Below are 18,625 nucleotides of genomic sequence, written 5' to 3'. Positions count from 1 at the left end.
CAGAAACTTACATTTTATAGAACATATTCATTTTTCATCAAAATTGTCCCGTTATGGCCTGTAATCATGACATAAAGCCATATACCAAATATGGTGCTAGGCACCAACAATACTTGCCTCCCGTAAGCATGCACTCAACAGATTTTGATCGTGCATGTGAGTTTGATTTCCACCTTTCCTGGATATATATCTGAGTCAGATTTCCCAGACTGACTTTAAGCCAGGGGGAAGGCAGCATTACAATGGAAGGAACTGCTACATTTAGGGGCCAGTACAGAAATAGAAATAAGCTGATAACGATCTCCTTGTGCATGGAAAAAAAAAAATCAAAATAGTTGAAGGGCCCTCTATAACATGAGAACATACGTAAATGGTACTCAAGGGGACAAGCTACAGAGATTCACAATGACCCATATGCATTATGTGGCCAAAAAGGTGGTTTAGGATTTAGAGAGATAGAGAGATAGCTTTTTAAAAAGGCGTGTGTTAATATAATGATAAATTACTTTGAAAGGCAAAATATGTAACTCTATACACGATAACCATTAAAAATTAAAAATTAACTCACCCAAATATTAAGACTCCTGGGGGTAGTTTGTGAATGATTTTCCTTTTCTTAATGGAATTCTCTATTACTCAAATTATTCCCCAAAGAGTATACACTATTTTTGTAACTGGGGAAAAATATTATCAATAAAGAAATTATATTGAGGTTAAGTCTTGTTTAACCAGATGGCTCGTTTCTGACAAAATGCTTATATTAATATCTAATATAATAAAGTAGTTCCCAATGTATTAATAATATACTTAGATGTATTCTCCCAACATTTAGTTTGAATGTATAACATTGACTTCTGTGATTAGCAAGAACGTATTAATAAGGAAGAAATGCTTCCATGAGCATTGGTATTCTTATGTGCTATGCTATTATCTATAGAACAGATGTCATACAGATAAATTGACATAGTTTTCATAATAATTAGGTTTGGAACGAGTACACAGAAAGCTGTTCAGTTAATATTTTTGAGTAAAAACATTACCTATTAGAAAGGGTGAGGGAAAGAAAGGAAAAGTAGCATTTCCCATTCTTTGCCAACACATTACCTTTTACTATCCTTAACTTGTCTCCATATTACACACTGAATTAAACATACTGACTTTCATCTTTTTTCTTACTCATGCTACTCCCTGACATCTCCCCTGCTCTCTTTCTCTGGAGAAATCTATTTCTCCATTCTCTACTCTTCAAAAGGAGGCAGGGGAGGTGTTCACTGCACAGTGATACAGTGAACGGGTCATTCACTTGCATCACTTGTACTTTGTTCAGGTACAAGGAAACCTGGCTTCAGGTAAAAAGAGGGGTTAAAGTCCAGCCCCGATTCCTCAGGAGCAGTCCTGTGCACAGATGAGGGACTACACCAACCTGAAGGAAAGGACAAAAAGGTCACTGGTTCTCATTTGCACTAGGGGCTAAATGACACAGTGGAGCTCTTTTAAAGGGCTGGATTAAATACTAACCCTTCTTTGAAAGTATCCCAACTAAAGCACAATCCAGGCAGATCTCTCTCTGATTTGAACTTAAAGTCAATACCATGGTTTATATATCCATTGGATTTTTAATGCACTCAAGCTAAGCTAGAAGCTTCTGAAAGATAAGACACCATGTCTTAAATGCTTTTATTTCTTAAAAAAGAAAACAAACAAACAAACAAAAACCAAACTGAGCCTAGGGAAGGCATATACATTAAGTGCTCAACAAATATTTGTTATTCAACCGACTAAAAACTAAAAATATCACAAGCGACAGAAATAGAGAAAGTTATTTGCCTTTGAAAGGTGAAATCCCTTCCTCTTTGCTTGCTATCCTAAAATCTGATGGAAGAAAAACTAGAACTTTTTCGTGATGATTTTATGCTCTGAAGAGACTGATATTCTGGAACCTGAGTTGTAATTTTCACATTGCCCATGGTTTTTAGTGTTACTGCAGTAAACATTTTCAGAACCTAAGTCAGCTTTAGACAGATACGAGTGCAACTGTAAGACCACAGTCCTAAATGGCCACATTCAGCCATGGTTTCCTAACTGCAAAATTACACAAGAAGGAGAGAAACTGAGCACTTTTACAATGAATTCAAAAAAATTCCAACTTCTGTGAGCCTTTTTAAACAACTGTCAGGGGAAGCTTAGTTCTAAAACATACCATAAAGGCTCCTTTTAAGGGAATTGTTATTATTTAGTTTGGACGCTTCCATAATTATTGGAAAATAGAAGCATTTGAGGCCAAAGACAAAGAAAGAACAGGGGTAAAGAAAGAAGTTTAAGGGAAGCAGATGAAGTAGTGAAGAAAAATTGAGGACAACACCAACTAGGGAAAATAAATATACTGTACAAAAGTAAGAAAGTGATAAAAAAAAAAAAAACTGAACACAATGAGAAGTGGATACTACTTTTGTGCAGGTTAATGAGCCAGGTGACAGTAGGACAACGTTGTCCTGTACATTTGTGGAAGTGGTGTGAAAGAGGAGAAAAAACAGTCTCTGCTCTCTTTTTTCAAGCAAGATCTTACATTGGACAATCATAAGACTCCACTCTTGAAACAGATTTAAAAATCACTGCTTTAATACACCTGTGGTCAACTGATTTTGTTGTTGTTGTTTCAAGTTTTTATGTAAATTGTAGTTAACATACAGTGTAATATCAGTTTCAAGAGTAGAATATAGTGATTCATCACCTACATACAACACCCAGTGCTCATCACAAGTGCCCTCCTTGATGCCCATCACCTGTCTAGCCCATCCCCCCCATCCACCTCCCTCCATCAACCCTGTTTGTTCTCTACAGTTAAGAGTCTCTTACATTTTGCCTCTTTCTCTTTTTTTTTTCTCCCTTTTCCCTATGTTCATCTGTTTTTCTCCTTAAATTGGTGGTCAACTGATTTTTAACAAGGGTTCCAAGGCCACCCAATCAGAAAGAATCATTTTTCCAACAAATTATGCTGAGATGATTAGACAGCCACGTGCAAAAAAAGAAAAAAAAAGAGGCTGGACCCTTACCCCATACTCTGTAGAAAAATATAACTCAAAATATATTAAAGACCTAAGTAGAAGAGTTAAAACCATAAAATTTTTATAAGAAAACATAAGGGTAAATCTTCGTGACTTGGGATTGGGCAAAGGATTCTTAGGATACCAAAAGCACCAGTGACAAAAGAAAAAAATAGATGAACTGGACATTAACATTTACAACTCTTGTGCTTCAAAGACACCAGCCAGCATGTGAAAAGATAACTCACAGAATGGGAGAAAATATTTGCAAAGCATATGACTGACAATGCATTTGCATCCAGAATACATAAAGAACACTTAGGGGAGGTGGGGAGGGGTGGGCTAAATGAGTAATGGGCATTAAGGAGGGCCCTTGTTGGGATGAGCATTGGGTATTGTAAGTGATGAATCACTAAATTCAACTCCTGAAATCAATACTACACTATATGTTAGCTAACTTGAATCCAAATAAAAACTTGACTTAACGCTCAATAATGAAAAGACAAATAACCCAATTTCAAAGTGGACTAATGATCTTCATAGACAAAAAAAGATATACAAATGGTCAATAAGCATATAGAAAGATGCTAGGCATCATTGGTCCTCAGGAACTGCAAACAAAACCACAATGAGCTATCACTTCACACCCTCTAGTAGGCAAGAATCAAAAAGTCAGATAATGATAAGTTGTTTGCAAGGATGTGGGGAAACTGGAGGCCTCATAAGCTGTTGGTGGGAATGGAAGATGGTACGGCCACTCCGAAAACATCTCAGTTCCTCAAACCACTAGACACAAAGCTACTACGCGATCCAGCCATTCTACTTCTCTATGTCCAGGAGAAATGAAAACATATGTCCACAGAAAAACTTGGTACACAAATGTTCACAGCAGCATTATTCATTACTGTCAAAAAGCAGAAACAAACCAAATATCTGTCAACTGATAAAACTGAAAATGTCATACGTGGACACAATCGAATACTATTTGGCTGCAGAAAGGAAGGACATATTGATACATGCTACAATAGGGATGAACCTTGAAAACATGACAAATGAAAGAGGACAGTCACAGAAGACCACGTACTGTATCATTCCACTCACGTGAGATGTTCAGAACAGAAAAAGCTACAGGGACACAAAGTAAACCAGTGGTTGCGTAGGGATAGATGAAAGGCCAGGGAAATGATAGCTAAGAGTTAATGAAGTGATGAAAATGTTCTAAAATTGTGGTTACGGTTGCACATATCTGTGAATATACTAAAAGCTATTAAATTGTATACTTTAAATGGGTCATTTGTACAGTAGGCGAGTTACATCTCAATAGAGCTGTTAAAAAATCACTACTTTGGTCATTTCACTTATTCATTCATTAGTTCAATAAATATTTATTGAGCATCTTCTATGTCCCAGGAGATGCAGAAATGAAAAGACACAGCCCTTGACCTTAAATTGCTTACTTGTCAGTGGGAAGCTTATTAAAATTAAATTAAAACCTATATGCAAGGTAGATAAATACCATAAAAGAGTTAGTAGAAGTATATAGATAATGAAAGGGAAGAAAGGCATCTAGGAGTGATCCAGTTGATTACCTCCTTCTCTGTTCCTGCCTATGAACACAAATGGTTCCAGAGACAGTGGCAATGAGAAGCAACCCTGGGTTTGAATCTCTGAACTGTGATTTCCAAGCTGTGGTTGGGCTCTACGATCCTAAATTTCCTCTTGCAGGTCATAAAGATAATAATGCTTACGTCAATGGGGTTATAAAAATTAGAGCTAATCTATAAAAGCCTCTAGCAAATAGCCTGGCACCAAGTAGCAGTGAACAAGCAATACACATAGGTACATACACACACCATGAGAATAGACCCTTGTTGACTCTTGTCAATCCTCATCAGGTTGGGCAACAGTTCAAACTAACCAGAAGAACCAATTCCAAGTATCTGGGGACAGGAGGTGGCATTCAGGTGACAGGTGAAACACATAAAAGCCAAAGAAGTTTAATTTCTTCAAAAGAAATGTTATATTCTAACGAATGCTAACACTGATAAAAATCAGTTTTGTTTAGGATGTTAAATTATAGTAGGCTACAGAGGACAATCTTTGAAAAGTACTCTTTGGGTGGTGGTGGTTTCCCTAAGTGTGTGAAGCTTGTGAAAATTTATTGAGCTGCACACTCAGGATATGTGTATTTTATGTGTATTAAGCTTCAAAAGTTTAACTACAAATTGAACTTTAATACAGTTAAAAATATCTGGATTTTCTTTCTTTCTGGTCTGAAAGACTCTTTTGTCAGGGGCTCTGAAATTAATAAATGCTTTCTGTCAATTCAGTGCTGTTTTCATTTGGCGGAACAATGCCTTTGCTTACACTCCTCAGCTCTGTGTGAAGAGACTATAATTAAGTAGGGATGTTTCCATTTAGTAAATAAGCAAGAAAAACAGCATAGCAACTACACCTCTTGGACTCGTCTCTACATTTCAAGACAAAGCCACCTACGGTGGGGAGGGAGTTCCACACAAAGCCTCTAATGATGGAAGAACACCCTCCTTCCTGAAAAAGTCTCAGCCATGCCTTCCCCTGGTATCACTCTTAAAAAAATCCACTTTTACTTTGCTCCAATATGTGCCTCTTCTCTCAGAAGGTCCTGCGCCCTCTTCTACTCTGTGTGTGTTCTTTTTCCTCTTTGCTGCAGAATGTCTGGCACAGCCTCATCATGCCCTATCCCTCTTGATCCATTCACTCTAGAATCTCAGCACTTAAAAACAAACAAGCTATTTCCTCTAGAAAAGCCTCTGAGTTCTTAATCTCTTCCAGATGGAATAAATTTGACAGTTGACGTAAGTGAGAGTCATTGGATTCAAAGCATATTGGAGATGGTATTCAATCTCTACAGGTTCATTCAGGGAATTAAAATTTTTAACTTTTAATGCTTATTGTGGGAAAGTGAAGAGTATACACTGCGAGAAACTTCTGTAGGAGCACTCTTCTCGAACTGGAGGTTTAATGCTTATTACTTAGCCCATCGCAAATTCACTTGCCTTACCTGTAAAATAATGGTGAAAATCTCTCCCTCTTAGGGTATAGGAAGAATTAAATGAAATAATGTGTGAAAAATACTTATGATGTTGCCTAGAGCAAGGAGTGCTCAGTAAATGATGGCTGATTAGTATTCTTATTCTTTGAATGTTTCTGATAAGAACCTACAATGAGAAAATACAAATAGAGTGATCTAAGATTATCAAATATCTATTACTGGTTTTACTCAAATTTGAACATTCCACAGGTTAGGAAAAAGGGAAAGGGGCTAACCATTGATTTCTTTCCTAAATAAGAATGACCAAGGTCCATGACCTCAAAGAGCTTCTGGCCAAGTTGGAGAAATGAAACACAATCACCTTGGAGAGATGGCTGCTGTAGTTACTGGGCTAGAACCCAGGATGAAACAGGTGCAGAAAGGGAGCCAGAATAACCCATTACGATTCAACCACACTCCGTACTTGCACAACAGTGGTGACTGAAAGAACCCTGTGCCAATTCCGACCATCACATCATACATGGTACACTCTCAGCGACAACAGAAAGAGCAAGTCAATTTTCCACTGACCGAGTGTGGGCAATTCTGCCTCCCTGTCCACTCAAGGAGATACAAGATCACTCATTTCAGTTCCCAGGTGGGTCTCCAGGGCTTATCAATCCGGGTCCCAGGAAACTACAAGAATGTGTACATGGGTAGTGAAAGATAGTTTATAATAAAAGAACTACTGATCTATGGGCAGTGTTAAAGGAAATGACAATGTAAAGCTCCCAGACTGGCAACATCAGTGATCATTAACAACTCTTGGTCTGAGGATTCTAGAGGGAGGGAAGTTTCCAAAGCCTAAAAGAGATGTGGGAAAGGACAGGGCTGCCTGACATCAGCTGGAGCCTCCAATGGTGGGGAGGGAACAGAGAAATAAAATCCTGACCTCACGCTCTTCCCTCCCACTTACTTCCTGCTCATGCCTCCCGCTGACTGAGGCAATGGCAATGCAGCCTAGTAATGCAGTCAGTCTCTGGGGAACACGGAGGGCTGGGAATGGGGAGAGAATGGATCTGGAGGACGAACAGAAATGTCTCACGTACAGGCTGGACATCTCAGCATGCTGGATGCAATTCTAGTGTAGAGAGGTAATCCGGGGTAACACAAGGATACTTTGGACTATATGCATTTTGACACCCTGCATTAGACGAGGCTCTGCTGGGCTTTACCTCAGTCTGCACCACAAATCCGTGAATTATGCATTTTCTTGCAATTTTAGAGACGAAAAACAGGCTCAGAAAGGTTGCATGTTTTGATGAGAGACAGGAGAAGAGCTCTGGCACATGCTTCCCCAACTCTAGAAATCTCAAATGGCTCTTTCATCTTACCAGTTGAAAAGTAACAACAGAGACAGATTGGCAAAGTGAATGTTACAACGACAAGGTTCACCGCCCAGCAGTTCCGCGGGATCAGGAAAACATGGCAGAAATAACCAGCACAGTCAACCTCCACCGTCAGTGAACCCAGTCTGCCGTTGAAGCAGCAATGTGTTTACCTTTAAATCAGCTCTAAATGACACCTAGAGCTAGAAATCTGTAGATGACAAGCTAGGGCTGATGGCTTCTGACAGGCACAGCTGGCTTGCTGTCTGTTCCGCATGTTAACAAAGCTTGAATATTACTGCCATACGTTATATGGGGATAGCATTGCCAAGAAACAGTAAGGGGAATGTGATTCCCAAGACCAGACCCAGAGATGTTTCTCAGCCCCATTTAAAAACCTGTTCAGCTGCATACTGTTTACTATCATCTAGTGGCGTTCATTATCGCTACTGCCCTGGCTTGAAGTTGCAGAAATTTTGCAAAGTGGAAACTGCAGACGGAAAAGCGGTTACGATCACGGGCTCCGGAGCTGGAAACCCAGGTTGAGATGGTCTCCATGCTTTCTGGTAGTTCACCTTGGTGAACTTGGTGAAGTGCTTGGTATACAGTTCATCGTTATCGTCCGAATCTCCAGGGCACACACCACTGTCTCTCCAATTCCTCTGGTCAACATCTGGCCCTAACAGCACGGATGTCACCTTGCTCTGTCATTCTCGTGCTTGCTGGTACTCTACGTTAAGCCTGATGCCTCCTGCCCACCTCCCACCAGCTTTTTTAGTGATTTACAATATTGCAATTTATCTTATCTACTTTATAATTGTGGTCAATAAACATAACATAATATTTTACCATTTTAGCCATTTTTAGGATATAGCTTAGTAGCATTAAGTACATTCACCTGACTATGCAAACATCATCACCATCCATCTTGAGAACATTTTCATCTTCCCAAAGCGAAACTCTATATCCACTAAATAATAACTCCTGTTCCTTCTTCCCCCCGGTCCTCGGCAACCTACTTTTTGTCTTTATGAATTTGCCTACTCTAGGGACCTCACATAAGTTGGATAATACATTTGTCCATTTATGACTGGCTTATTAGCATGATGCTGTCATCCACGTTGTGGCACGTGTCAGAATATCCTCCCTTTTTAAAGTTTACTTATTTTATTTATTTATCTCTACACCCAACAGGGGCTCGAACTCACGACCCTGAGATCAAGAACCAGTGCTCTTCCGACTGAGCCAGCCAGGTGCCTCAGAATCTCCTTCCTTTTTAAAGCTAAATAATATTCCATTGTACATATGTACCACATTTTATCTATTCATCCATCAATGGACATTGGTTACTTTGACCTTTTGGTTAATGTAAATAATGTTGCTATGAATAGGGTTGTACAAATATCTGGCCAAGTCCCTGATTTCAATTACTTTGGGTACATACGCAAAAGTGGAATTGCGCTGGATCATATGGTAATATTATGTTTAATTTTTGAGGACCCCCCCCATACCACTTTTCATAGTGGCTACACCATTCCCACCAGCAATGCACAAGGGTTCATCTCCCCCACATCCTCACCAACACTGTTACTTATTATTTGTTGTTTGTTTTTGTGATCACCACCCCGATGAGTATGAAGTGACCACATCATCACTTTTTGTGTTACCAATGGATCTGTGTTCCCAGATGCATTTCACTACCCCTACTTCCCAGTCTTGGGGCATAACCAAAAGTATAGACCCTGGCTAGTTCTGTTCCCAGGGAATAGGCATGAGCTCAGCTACATGACCAAACTGGCCATGAGGTTGGCTCCTAGATGGCCCTTCTCTGGCAGGCTGAAGCTGCAAGCTGTAAAAAAATTAGAAAACCAACAAAATTAGGTGAACCAGGGCTGGATGTTTTCAACATACATACACACTCTTTTCCATACTTTACACTTACAACTTATAAGGGAGTGTTTAGACAGAGAAATTGTTTGAAAATAACTGCAGTATAAAATTTTTGTAGATATTGAAAATGACAAAACAATGAGTTTGTTTTATATAGTCTCTCCAGTCCAAGGTCCCTGACAGGCAAATTATTAAACATTTTAATAACCCGTCAGGTGAACCCCACAATTTTGCATGGCCTGTTACATAGAAACTTTTTTTAAAAAGAAAGGAAAGAGGGGCGCCTGGGTGGCTTGGTCAGTTAAGCGTCTGGTTCTTGGTTTGGGCTCAGGTCATGATCTCATGGTTTGTGGGATCAAGCCCCACGTGGGGCTCTGCACTGACAGCACAGAGACTTCTTGGGATTCTCTCTCTCCCTCTCTCTCTCTCTGCCCCTCCTTGGCTTACGTGCGCTCTCTCTCAAAATAAATAAATAAACATTAAAAAATAAATAAATGAAAAGAAAGAATAGGTGGTCAGGAGCACCTAACAAGGATGCAGTTCTAGATCAAAAGTTTCCCATGACTCCACAAAGAGCTGCACATATAATAAAACCCCTTAAATTTCTAAAATTGTTGTTAAACACCCTGTGAAAAGACTTTAAAGACAAAGTCCTTTAAAAATAGCATCATTTTAAAACTTTTTAAAGCAGTAATCTCTTTTTTCAAGTAAAATTTTACAGAAAATCCCTTTTTTAAAAATTTCATGTTTGTAACACAACATATACTTACAAATGTTAAGCAATGAAACCTATACGGTAGCTTTGATTACCATACACACAAAAATACAAAAAGAAGAGAAGTGGTGATATTTATTGCTCCCTCAAGAATCAGCTACAAAATCCAATTAATTTGTGCATTTTGTTTCAGTTTCCAGGGTCTAATTCTCCATGGATTGTGCACATCTCCTCATATCTTGCAAGCAGAAGCACTGACAGCTCATGTTCTAAACTATCTTTTCAATGTTTGCCTAATGAGCAGACTTGGAAGATAGTGTCTCTCTCTGAAGCAAAAGGGCAGACTGGTTTACTGTCCTGTATAATAAAGGTAATGTCTCCCTCTGCGCTAGAGAGCAGTTTGCTTTAAGACTATTACAAAAAATTCAGGTTCCTCATGCTTTCGATCCTCTTCTGTAACCCAACCCTGGCAGGTGTCATCTGGCACCCATTGTGCTCTGCTATAGGAACCAAAGCTTGCAGAACTCATTCCAGAAAATGATGATACTCTGGTTATTACTATTGCTGAGAGTAACAAACTGTCCTTTGTCTCTGACCCAGGGGTCTCCTGTCTTCTGCCGCGGCATCCAGGAAGTGATGGCACGCAAACTTGTTAGCTTGCAAATAAAATAAAATCTCAAGATTCTTAACAGTTCTTGACATTAGTTATACAGCATGGAAATCATTCCTTGTCACTCAGATAAGCAGTTGTGAAAGGAAACAACTTTTAACCTACTTACATTGCAGTCTTAGGACACTCTTCAAATAAACCAAGAAGACAGGAAATGTTCACTCCAAGATTGTATGAATCACTATCAAACTGAGCAGCACATGTAAACTGTGAAAATGTCATACATAGCCTATTAGGAAGTATTTTTATTAAAGTTTGCAAAATGATTAAAATGCATTTTGAACACAAAATTGGAATCAATTCATAGGACTCAGTATCTCAGTTTGAAAAGCACTTCTATCCCAGAAATGGAACAAGATGAAGTCAAAAGCTTAAAAACTTTTAAAGACTTTTTTTTTTCCTCCAGCTTCATGCTTTAGGGTTACATCAGTCATTAAACCTCTCTCTAGCTCATCTTCCTCATCTCTACAGTGGGATTAACTGTGTAATAACTCCCAGCATTGGGCAGGGGGCCAAATATGATAATGCGTAAGATGCTTTTTAAACCCTAAAGAGGCAAGACAAGGTGAACCTCTGGCTAGTGCTGTTTGCCATTAAAAGCAAGTTCTCTGTAGCGCTTTCATGGAACAAGTTCAGCAGCTCACAGCGATCATAGCACGCGGAGTCCTTTGTTCATTCAATAAATATTTATTGTGCCAGGCACTGGGAGGGAACAGGAAAAAGATCCCAGGGGCACATGGGAGAGAAACCTCTGATAAGATAAAACACACAAAAGGGCTTTTCCCCTTTGGATACAGTTTCTCCCTTATATTTCCCTTCAGTCCTATGGAGGAGAGAATATAAAGGAAGCCGTGGGACTTCAACAGAGATCTAATGGCATGCAGGCACTGTAAACCAATTCTTCACTCAGGTTTATACTCCTAAGCAAACTAAATAGACCATGAGTGGCTGGAGAGAGAAATTCCCGCTGCTGAACAGACCAAAGGCCCTTTAGGTGAAAAACTAAACTAATGTCTTTATGAACCAGACCTAGAAGGGACCTACCTCCATGTTAAGACTGAGGTTAAATTAGAATTGAGAAGTCTCCTCTAGGTCTCAAGATGAAAATCAGGGTTAGTTTAAAATGTGCATTTAGGAGCGGCTAGGTGGCTCAGTTGGTTGACCTTCTTACTTTTGATTTTGGTTCAGGTCATGATCCCAGGGTCATGGGATCAAGCCCTGTGTTGGGCTCTGTGCTGAGTGTGGAGCCTGCTTAAGATTCCCTCTCTCTCTCTCTCTCTCTCTCTCTCTCTCTCTCTCTCCCCTTACCCTTCTCCCCTGCTCATGCTCTCTCTCTCTCTTAAGATAAAAAAAAAAAAATTAACGTTTTTAAAATGTGCATTTCAACTTTTGGTTTTAGTAAGGAAGTCCAGATTGTACCTCAAACTTATATTCTCTTTTATAGCTAACTCTATTTATCAATATATAGAGAGAACACTTGATAATCCTGAGTTCACCTTTTTCCTTAAAGAGATCTATTTTGCTAACTGCTAGATGATAATCAATCTTCATCGTTTGGAATATGCACCTGAAATATCTTCTGCCACGTGAAGGCTGAGTACACAGATCCACCGTTGTTCTTTTAAGTCACAGGTATTTCTATCCTGATGATGCAGGTTTCATATGAAAACTAAAAATTGCACTATTTGGGACAACGTGAGTTTTGTTCATGCATTGCATGTCTGAGGTATCTGGGCCCATGCAAAATTAAGTGGGAAACGGTATGCTCCTCCTGGAGACGGCGTGCCCTATCTTATGCACCTTCAGTCCATAGTGAAGGTCTGATGAACGCCTGTTGATGGACGTGCAGTGGGACCTGAATGTTCTCAGATGAATTGCTCAAAATGACAAAGTCTGGGCATTGATCCAGGGGCACACATCCTCCTCACACTTCCGTCCAGCTGGCAGCAGTAGATGGGCAGCAAGATACGCTCATACCCTGAGGTAGGCCCTGACCTGTGTGCTCATACATCATGTTAGTTCATTTAAGCCCCACAAGAAGTCTACGAGGTCAATACAATCAATATTTCCATATACCAGGACGGCAACTGCAGGCACAGAGAGGTGAAGCCACTTGCCAACAAGGCACAGAGCCAGGATCCACACCCAGGCAGCCTGGCTCCCGGCTCTTAACTTCTAGGCTAGGCTAAATCTTAAAAGAATATGATAATAAGAATAATAGATACCGTTCATTTATATACTGATTGACTACTCTAATAGCAGCCGCTAACATTTCTTGGGCTCTCACTCTGTGCCTAGCACTGTGTTCGGTAATGCACAGATTGTAAATTCCTCCCAACAGCCTTTCCAAGTGGGTCTCAGCCTTGCCTCCATTTATGACTACAGATCAGAGAGTTTCAGTAGCCTGCTCAAGGTCGCAGAGCAAGCTAGTCGGAGGCCAGGACTGGAGAGCAGGGCTGGGTGACTCCGAAAACCCACACCCACTGTCACTCACTATGCAGAGGACTCTGGTCACCAGCTCTCCCATAACCTTCCTCATGGTGGGACACCCTGAAAAGGCCAGCTTTTGCCCCTTAACTGGTGTTCGTTTGAGTACCTCTGAGTTGAATTAACTGGAGCAAGATGGATACTAAGAGGTAGCAGAGTCACTGTGAGTTTTGAAATACAGCTGTGTCCTACAAAATAGCATACTGAGAAACGTCTCTATGGATAGGAAATCAAGGTGCCCAGAAATCAGCCCGGTTCACCAAAACCCCAGGCAGAAACCACCCAGTTTCACAAAGTTCTATTAATAACCCAGAACAAGCAAGCAAGAGGAGGGCAAAAAGGATGTACTGACAACACAGCCAGCCCCCTCCAGAGCTGGTGGGAGCGTGTGGAGAGCAGCGGCCTGTGCACCTGCTGCCTGGGTTCAGGTGTCCCTCTTGAGCCATATCGCCATCACACAGAAGTGATTTTATTGCCTCAGGTCCCAAATGCTCCTCCCGAAAACCAGGGTGATAATGTAATGTCCCATTTATTTTATATTGTATTTTATATTATTATTTACTACGCTATTATTTCTATTATTATTTACTATTCTATTATTACTCCATTAAGAGAGTTCAAATAAAATAATCTAGTAGAAATGTTTTGAAGAGCTTAATTTACAAATAAAAGATGTTTCTATCACACTTTTAGCATACCATGTAGATTCATCTCTTTTTTGGGGGTGCCTGGCAGGCTCAGTCAGTGGACTGTGGGACTCTTGATCTCAGGGTTGTGGGTTCGAGCCCCATGTTGGGTGTAGAGATTGCTTAAAAATAAATTCTTTAAGGGGCGCCTGGGTGGCTCAGTCGGTTAAGCGTCCGACTTTGGCTCAGGTCATGATCTCATGCTTAGGGAGTTCGAGTCCCACGCTGGGCTCTGTGCTGACAGCTCAGAGCCTGGAGCCTGCTTCAGGTTCTGTGTCTCCCTCTCTCTGTCCCTCCCCTGCTCACACCCTCTCTCTGTCTCTCAAAAAAATGAATAAATGTTAAAAAAAATTTTTCTTAATAAATTCTTTAAAAAAAAGTATCTCTTTTTTTTTCTTACAATACTGTTTACTACATTCCCTGTGTTCTTTAGTCCCTAAATCTACAGGTAGATTTGTGTTGAAGGAAAATTGCTTTACTCTTCTTTTCCAATGTCTACTTAGAATTATTTCAGTTACTTTTTATAGAAAATTCCATACCCAGATATTTACAAACTCCTATAAACTACATTTTGAAGAAAACATTGATTTCATTAATTTAATTTCCACAAATAATAATGATACATCTTTCCTAATAAAAATGTTTTCTAAAATTTTGAAGAAAACACTGATTTCATTAATTTAATTTCCATAAATGATAAATAATGATACATCTTTCCTAATAATAAAAATGTTTTCTAAAATTTATTAACAACCTTGTAGCAATAAGTTTGGGCTGTGGGCTCCTAGGTTCGAATCCCAGATGTTTTTACTAGTGAGGGACCTTGAGTAAGAGCTTGAATCTCTCCCTACCACATTTTCCTCGTCCATAAAATGGATACAATTCTTCTAAATCAGGTTCATTATGATAATCAAAAAAATGGACTAGTCAGGATGTCTGATACATAGTTATCAACCAACAAATATTATCAATTGTTATTATCTTAAAAGGCAAAGAAAAAAAAGAAACATATATTTTGCAAGGCCTTCTTTCATAAATGTTAGAGATATCCTAAACAAGTATTCTGGCTTTTAAAAATATAGGAAAAAAAACTTCAATAGTAAAATAAATAAAATCCTTGAAGAGGTGAGCTGTGCACAAAACTATTTACTTCTTCACACTATTTTTTAAAGTACACAAAACTTACAAAATAATATACATGCTGAGATTCATAGAAAAGATATCCAGGGAAACATGAGAAATACAATAAAAATGATTAAAGGTACGCTAAACAAAACTGATCATGTAGGTTCACTGAGCCATCAATTCCAAAGGCCCTAAAGTTTGTTCCATGTATGTTCCAGCAACCAACAATAGGGGCCAAGACTGAGAGGCAGCAGCTAGTTCACGCAAGGTTAAATACTGATTAAATTACTTTTCCTAGCATCAGCACCTGGGTGGCTCATTTGGGTAAGCGGACTTCGGCTCAGGTCACGATCTTATGTTTCCTGAGTTCGAGCCCCACATCGGGTTCTGTGCTGACAGCTCAGAGCCTGGAGCCTACTTCGAATTCTGTAACTCCCTCTCTCTACCCCTCCCCTGCTTGCACTCTGTCTCTCTCTCTTAAAAATAAACATTTTTTTTTATTAAAAATAAATAAATAACTTTTCCTATTACTAATTTCACGAGCATTTTGAGGAATAAATTTACTGGGAAATTGAGATACTGAACACTAATTGCACACAGAAAAAAGGATATAGTAATATTGATCTGTGGAAATGACATGTTTTTGACAACATAGAATCTTACAATTTGAAAGGACCATCATAGTGATCAAATTACTTACCACCTGCTAGAATTTTCTGAAAGGAGCTAAGAAAGTAAAAGAAAACAGCAACAACACATATACATATACTCAGATATACAAACAAAGGTGCTAATGGATCCCTTCCATTCAAGTTCACGTGAGTCCAGGAGATGAGGGGTTTTGTATACCTCGGTATAGAAAGCAAGAGATGAGAGAAGTGGCACACATGGGGCATGTGTTGGACAATACCAGCACCAGAAGCAGGTGAACAGAACTGGGATGGAGGCAGAACACAGGAGAGACAGACTCCAGGGTGGCCGTCGCTGTCAGGCTAATATCTGAAACGACTGTCATCTCTGAGGCCTGACACACCGAGCTACTGAGCTAAATATTTAAGTAATTGACACAATTTATTCTAGTTCCCACAATAGCACTAAACACCTAGGAGATAGGTGCCATCACCACTCCTATGTCATAAAAGAGGAGGTTTACAGAGGTAAGGTGACAGGGCTAGAATCAAACTCATCATGCTGCTTGATCTGACCCCCCTGACCTACCTCCCCATGCACCAACCCACCCATCACAGAGTAGGCTCTTCTGTGCGATAAATACATATTTCCAACTCCCTCAAGCCTTGCAAGGCAGCCAGAGTTAAGGAGGGAGTGTCTGCTCTAATGGCTGCCCTGGAAAAAAAAAAACAAAAAACAAAACAAGGCAGGATGGAAAAGGGACCACAGGAACAGCGGATCTGCCCAGACACGGACTGGACCGCCAGGGAGATCTGAGATCCAGCCTCTGAATCCTCCTTACTACAATGCATTCCCCTCTTCAAAGAGCTGAGAGATTATTCCTCTTAAACCATCCTGCCTCCTGAAGTCCTCTCACGAATCATCTCTTGACCTGAACTTGAACTTCCCCTGTAATTGACACTGCTTCTCCAGCCATTGACAAGATCAAACCTCCAAGTTACACAACGGTGTTCAAAAGAGAAAATAGGCAACTGCATGACTTGAGGGCAAACAGCAAGCTGCAACTTTGCGGGTTTTTTTTTTTTTTTATGTTGGAATTTTGTCACATCGACTTACACGTAGAAAATAAGTATTTAAATATTTTCTATTTAAATAAAATCTTTATTAAGAATCTTATGAAATCGACTTCATCCCTGGCAAAGAGAAAAGCAAATGAGTGATGGAGTCTTCCCATATTAAAGGGAACAGTTATGTAACCATCTCGCGTGAAGAGCCAGGCTGAAGTCAGAATGATAAAAGCCCGAAATAGCCCTGCTTCTCTCCACAAGTTAAGATCACATGGGGGATTCCACGAGCAACATACTTCTCGTACAGCCTCTGTCCTCTCATGAAGGCCTTCACTTCATTGTCCAGCGGGAAGGTGCCGTCATCCTTCCGAAAGCGGTAGAAGAGTTTGACGTCCTTGAATTCCTTATGTTCATCACACACTGAAACACAATATACACAGAGAGGCCCGTAAGAAGAAAACAAAACTCATTTAATTCCTCACATGCAGTGAGATGCTAATTAAGACTTGTTTCACTGCCTCATTTCTCAAGCACACTCTTCTATGATTTAATACAGGTATTTAACACAGTACCTGGAATAGAATGAGTACTATCATCATCACCATCACCTCATTGTCTAGTAAAAGGGTCACAAAATTCAATTCATCACTCATTCCACAAACTCTTCTTGAGCACAATGGGGGAGGTATCAGCCTCAAAGAATGTGAAGGCTAGTGAGATAAAGAGCAATGTCAGCATGTAATAAAAATATGGTACAACATGGGGCGCCTGGGTGGCTCGGTCGGTTGAGCGTCCAACTTCGGCTCAGGTCATGATCTCGCAGTCTGTGGGTTCGAGCCCCGCGTCGGGCTCTGTGCTGACAGCTCAGAGCCTGGAGCCTGTTCCCGGATTCTGTCTCCCTTTCTCTCTGCACCTCCCCTGCTCACACTATGTCTCTGTCTCTCTCAAAAATAAATAAACATTAAAAAAATATATATATGCTACAACAGGGCAATGAAAGAGGTGAGGAGATACTGAAGTGACAGACGAAAGAACCCCCGTCGCCTAGCTGCAAGGAATGGACACTTCTCTGAAGAGCTCGCATGTCGTTAGAAACCTGAAGAATGGATAGAAAATGGGCAAAAGTGAAGAGAAAGGGCATTCCAGCCCAAGAGAACATCAACATATGAAAGGTCTTGGTCGGTTTTAGAGATTTCAAGGAGACATGTTCATGAATGTTCGTAGAGATGTCGAGAGTAACAGCAAAAATTTGGAAACCCCATAAATGTCCATCAGCAGGAGAACGGGTAAAGGCACAAAGGCATAATTATACATGGCATACGTAGCAGTGAAACTGAGCAAACATGGATGAATCTCACAAACAGCATGTTGATCAAGTTGTACAAGAATAATCATGCATTTTTATAACGATTTAAAGCACTTGCAACAGTATGATACTTTGCTAAGAGATGCATCTACAGAAAGGAAAAAGTATGAAGCAGTAAATGGAAATAAGCCCAAATGCCTCTCGGAGGAAAGAAGGGAATGCCACCAGCGAGAGGTGCACAGGAGACCAAGTGTTTTATCTCTTAAATGGGTAGGTTTGTATCTGGAATAGAAGACACAGCCCGTGTCTTCCTCCCAAGCTACCTTGACGGTCGGTGGCCACCTCACTCACCGTGATGAATGATGCCCCGGTCTGCTAACTTCTGCATGAGTTTGATTGCTGTCTCTCTGTCAGAAGCCTCTTTGTGCTCAATCAGCCAGTCAATCAGTTCTTTGGCAACAAAGCAGTTTGGGTAGGTTTTGAGATGATGTCGCCTATCTTTAATAACCTTTTCTTCATGCAGCCTGAGCCTGGAAAGAAAGTTTGGCAATCACTTTAGGAATTTTAATGACAACACAGATCAGTCAGCCGATTGCAGAGCTCA

At 40.1% G+C, this 18,625-nt stretch overlaps 1 protein-coding gene across 1 annotated transcript in view; it reads right to left on the bottom strand.

The window, feature by feature from the left end:
- DEPTOR (DEP domain containing MTOR interacting protein) overlaps nucleotides 1-18,625 on the bottom strand; it is a 130,805-nt gene that overhangs the window by 69,156 nt on the left and 43,024 nt on the right. The window contains exons 2-3 of the mRNA XM_060611226.2: nucleotides 18,373-18,551; nucleotides 17,012-17,135 (exon numbers count right to left, since the gene is read on the bottom strand). Of these exons, the coding sequence (XP_060467209.1) occupies nucleotides 17,012-17,135; nucleotides 18,373-18,551 (303 nt within the window). The remainder of the gene's footprint in view (nucleotides 1-17,011; nucleotides 17,136-18,372; nucleotides 18,552-18,625) is intronic.

Source organism: Panthera onca, chromosome F2 (assembly GCF_046562875.1).
Source record: "Panthera onca isolate mPanOnc1 chromosome F2, mPanOnc1 haplotype 2, whole genome shotgun sequence".
Classification (NCBI taxonomy): domain Eukaryota; kingdom Metazoa; phylum Chordata; class Mammalia; order Carnivora; family Felidae; genus Panthera; species Panthera onca.
Note: the sequence above shows the minus strand (reverse complement) of the source record. Positions and strands in the feature narration are given on the sequence as shown.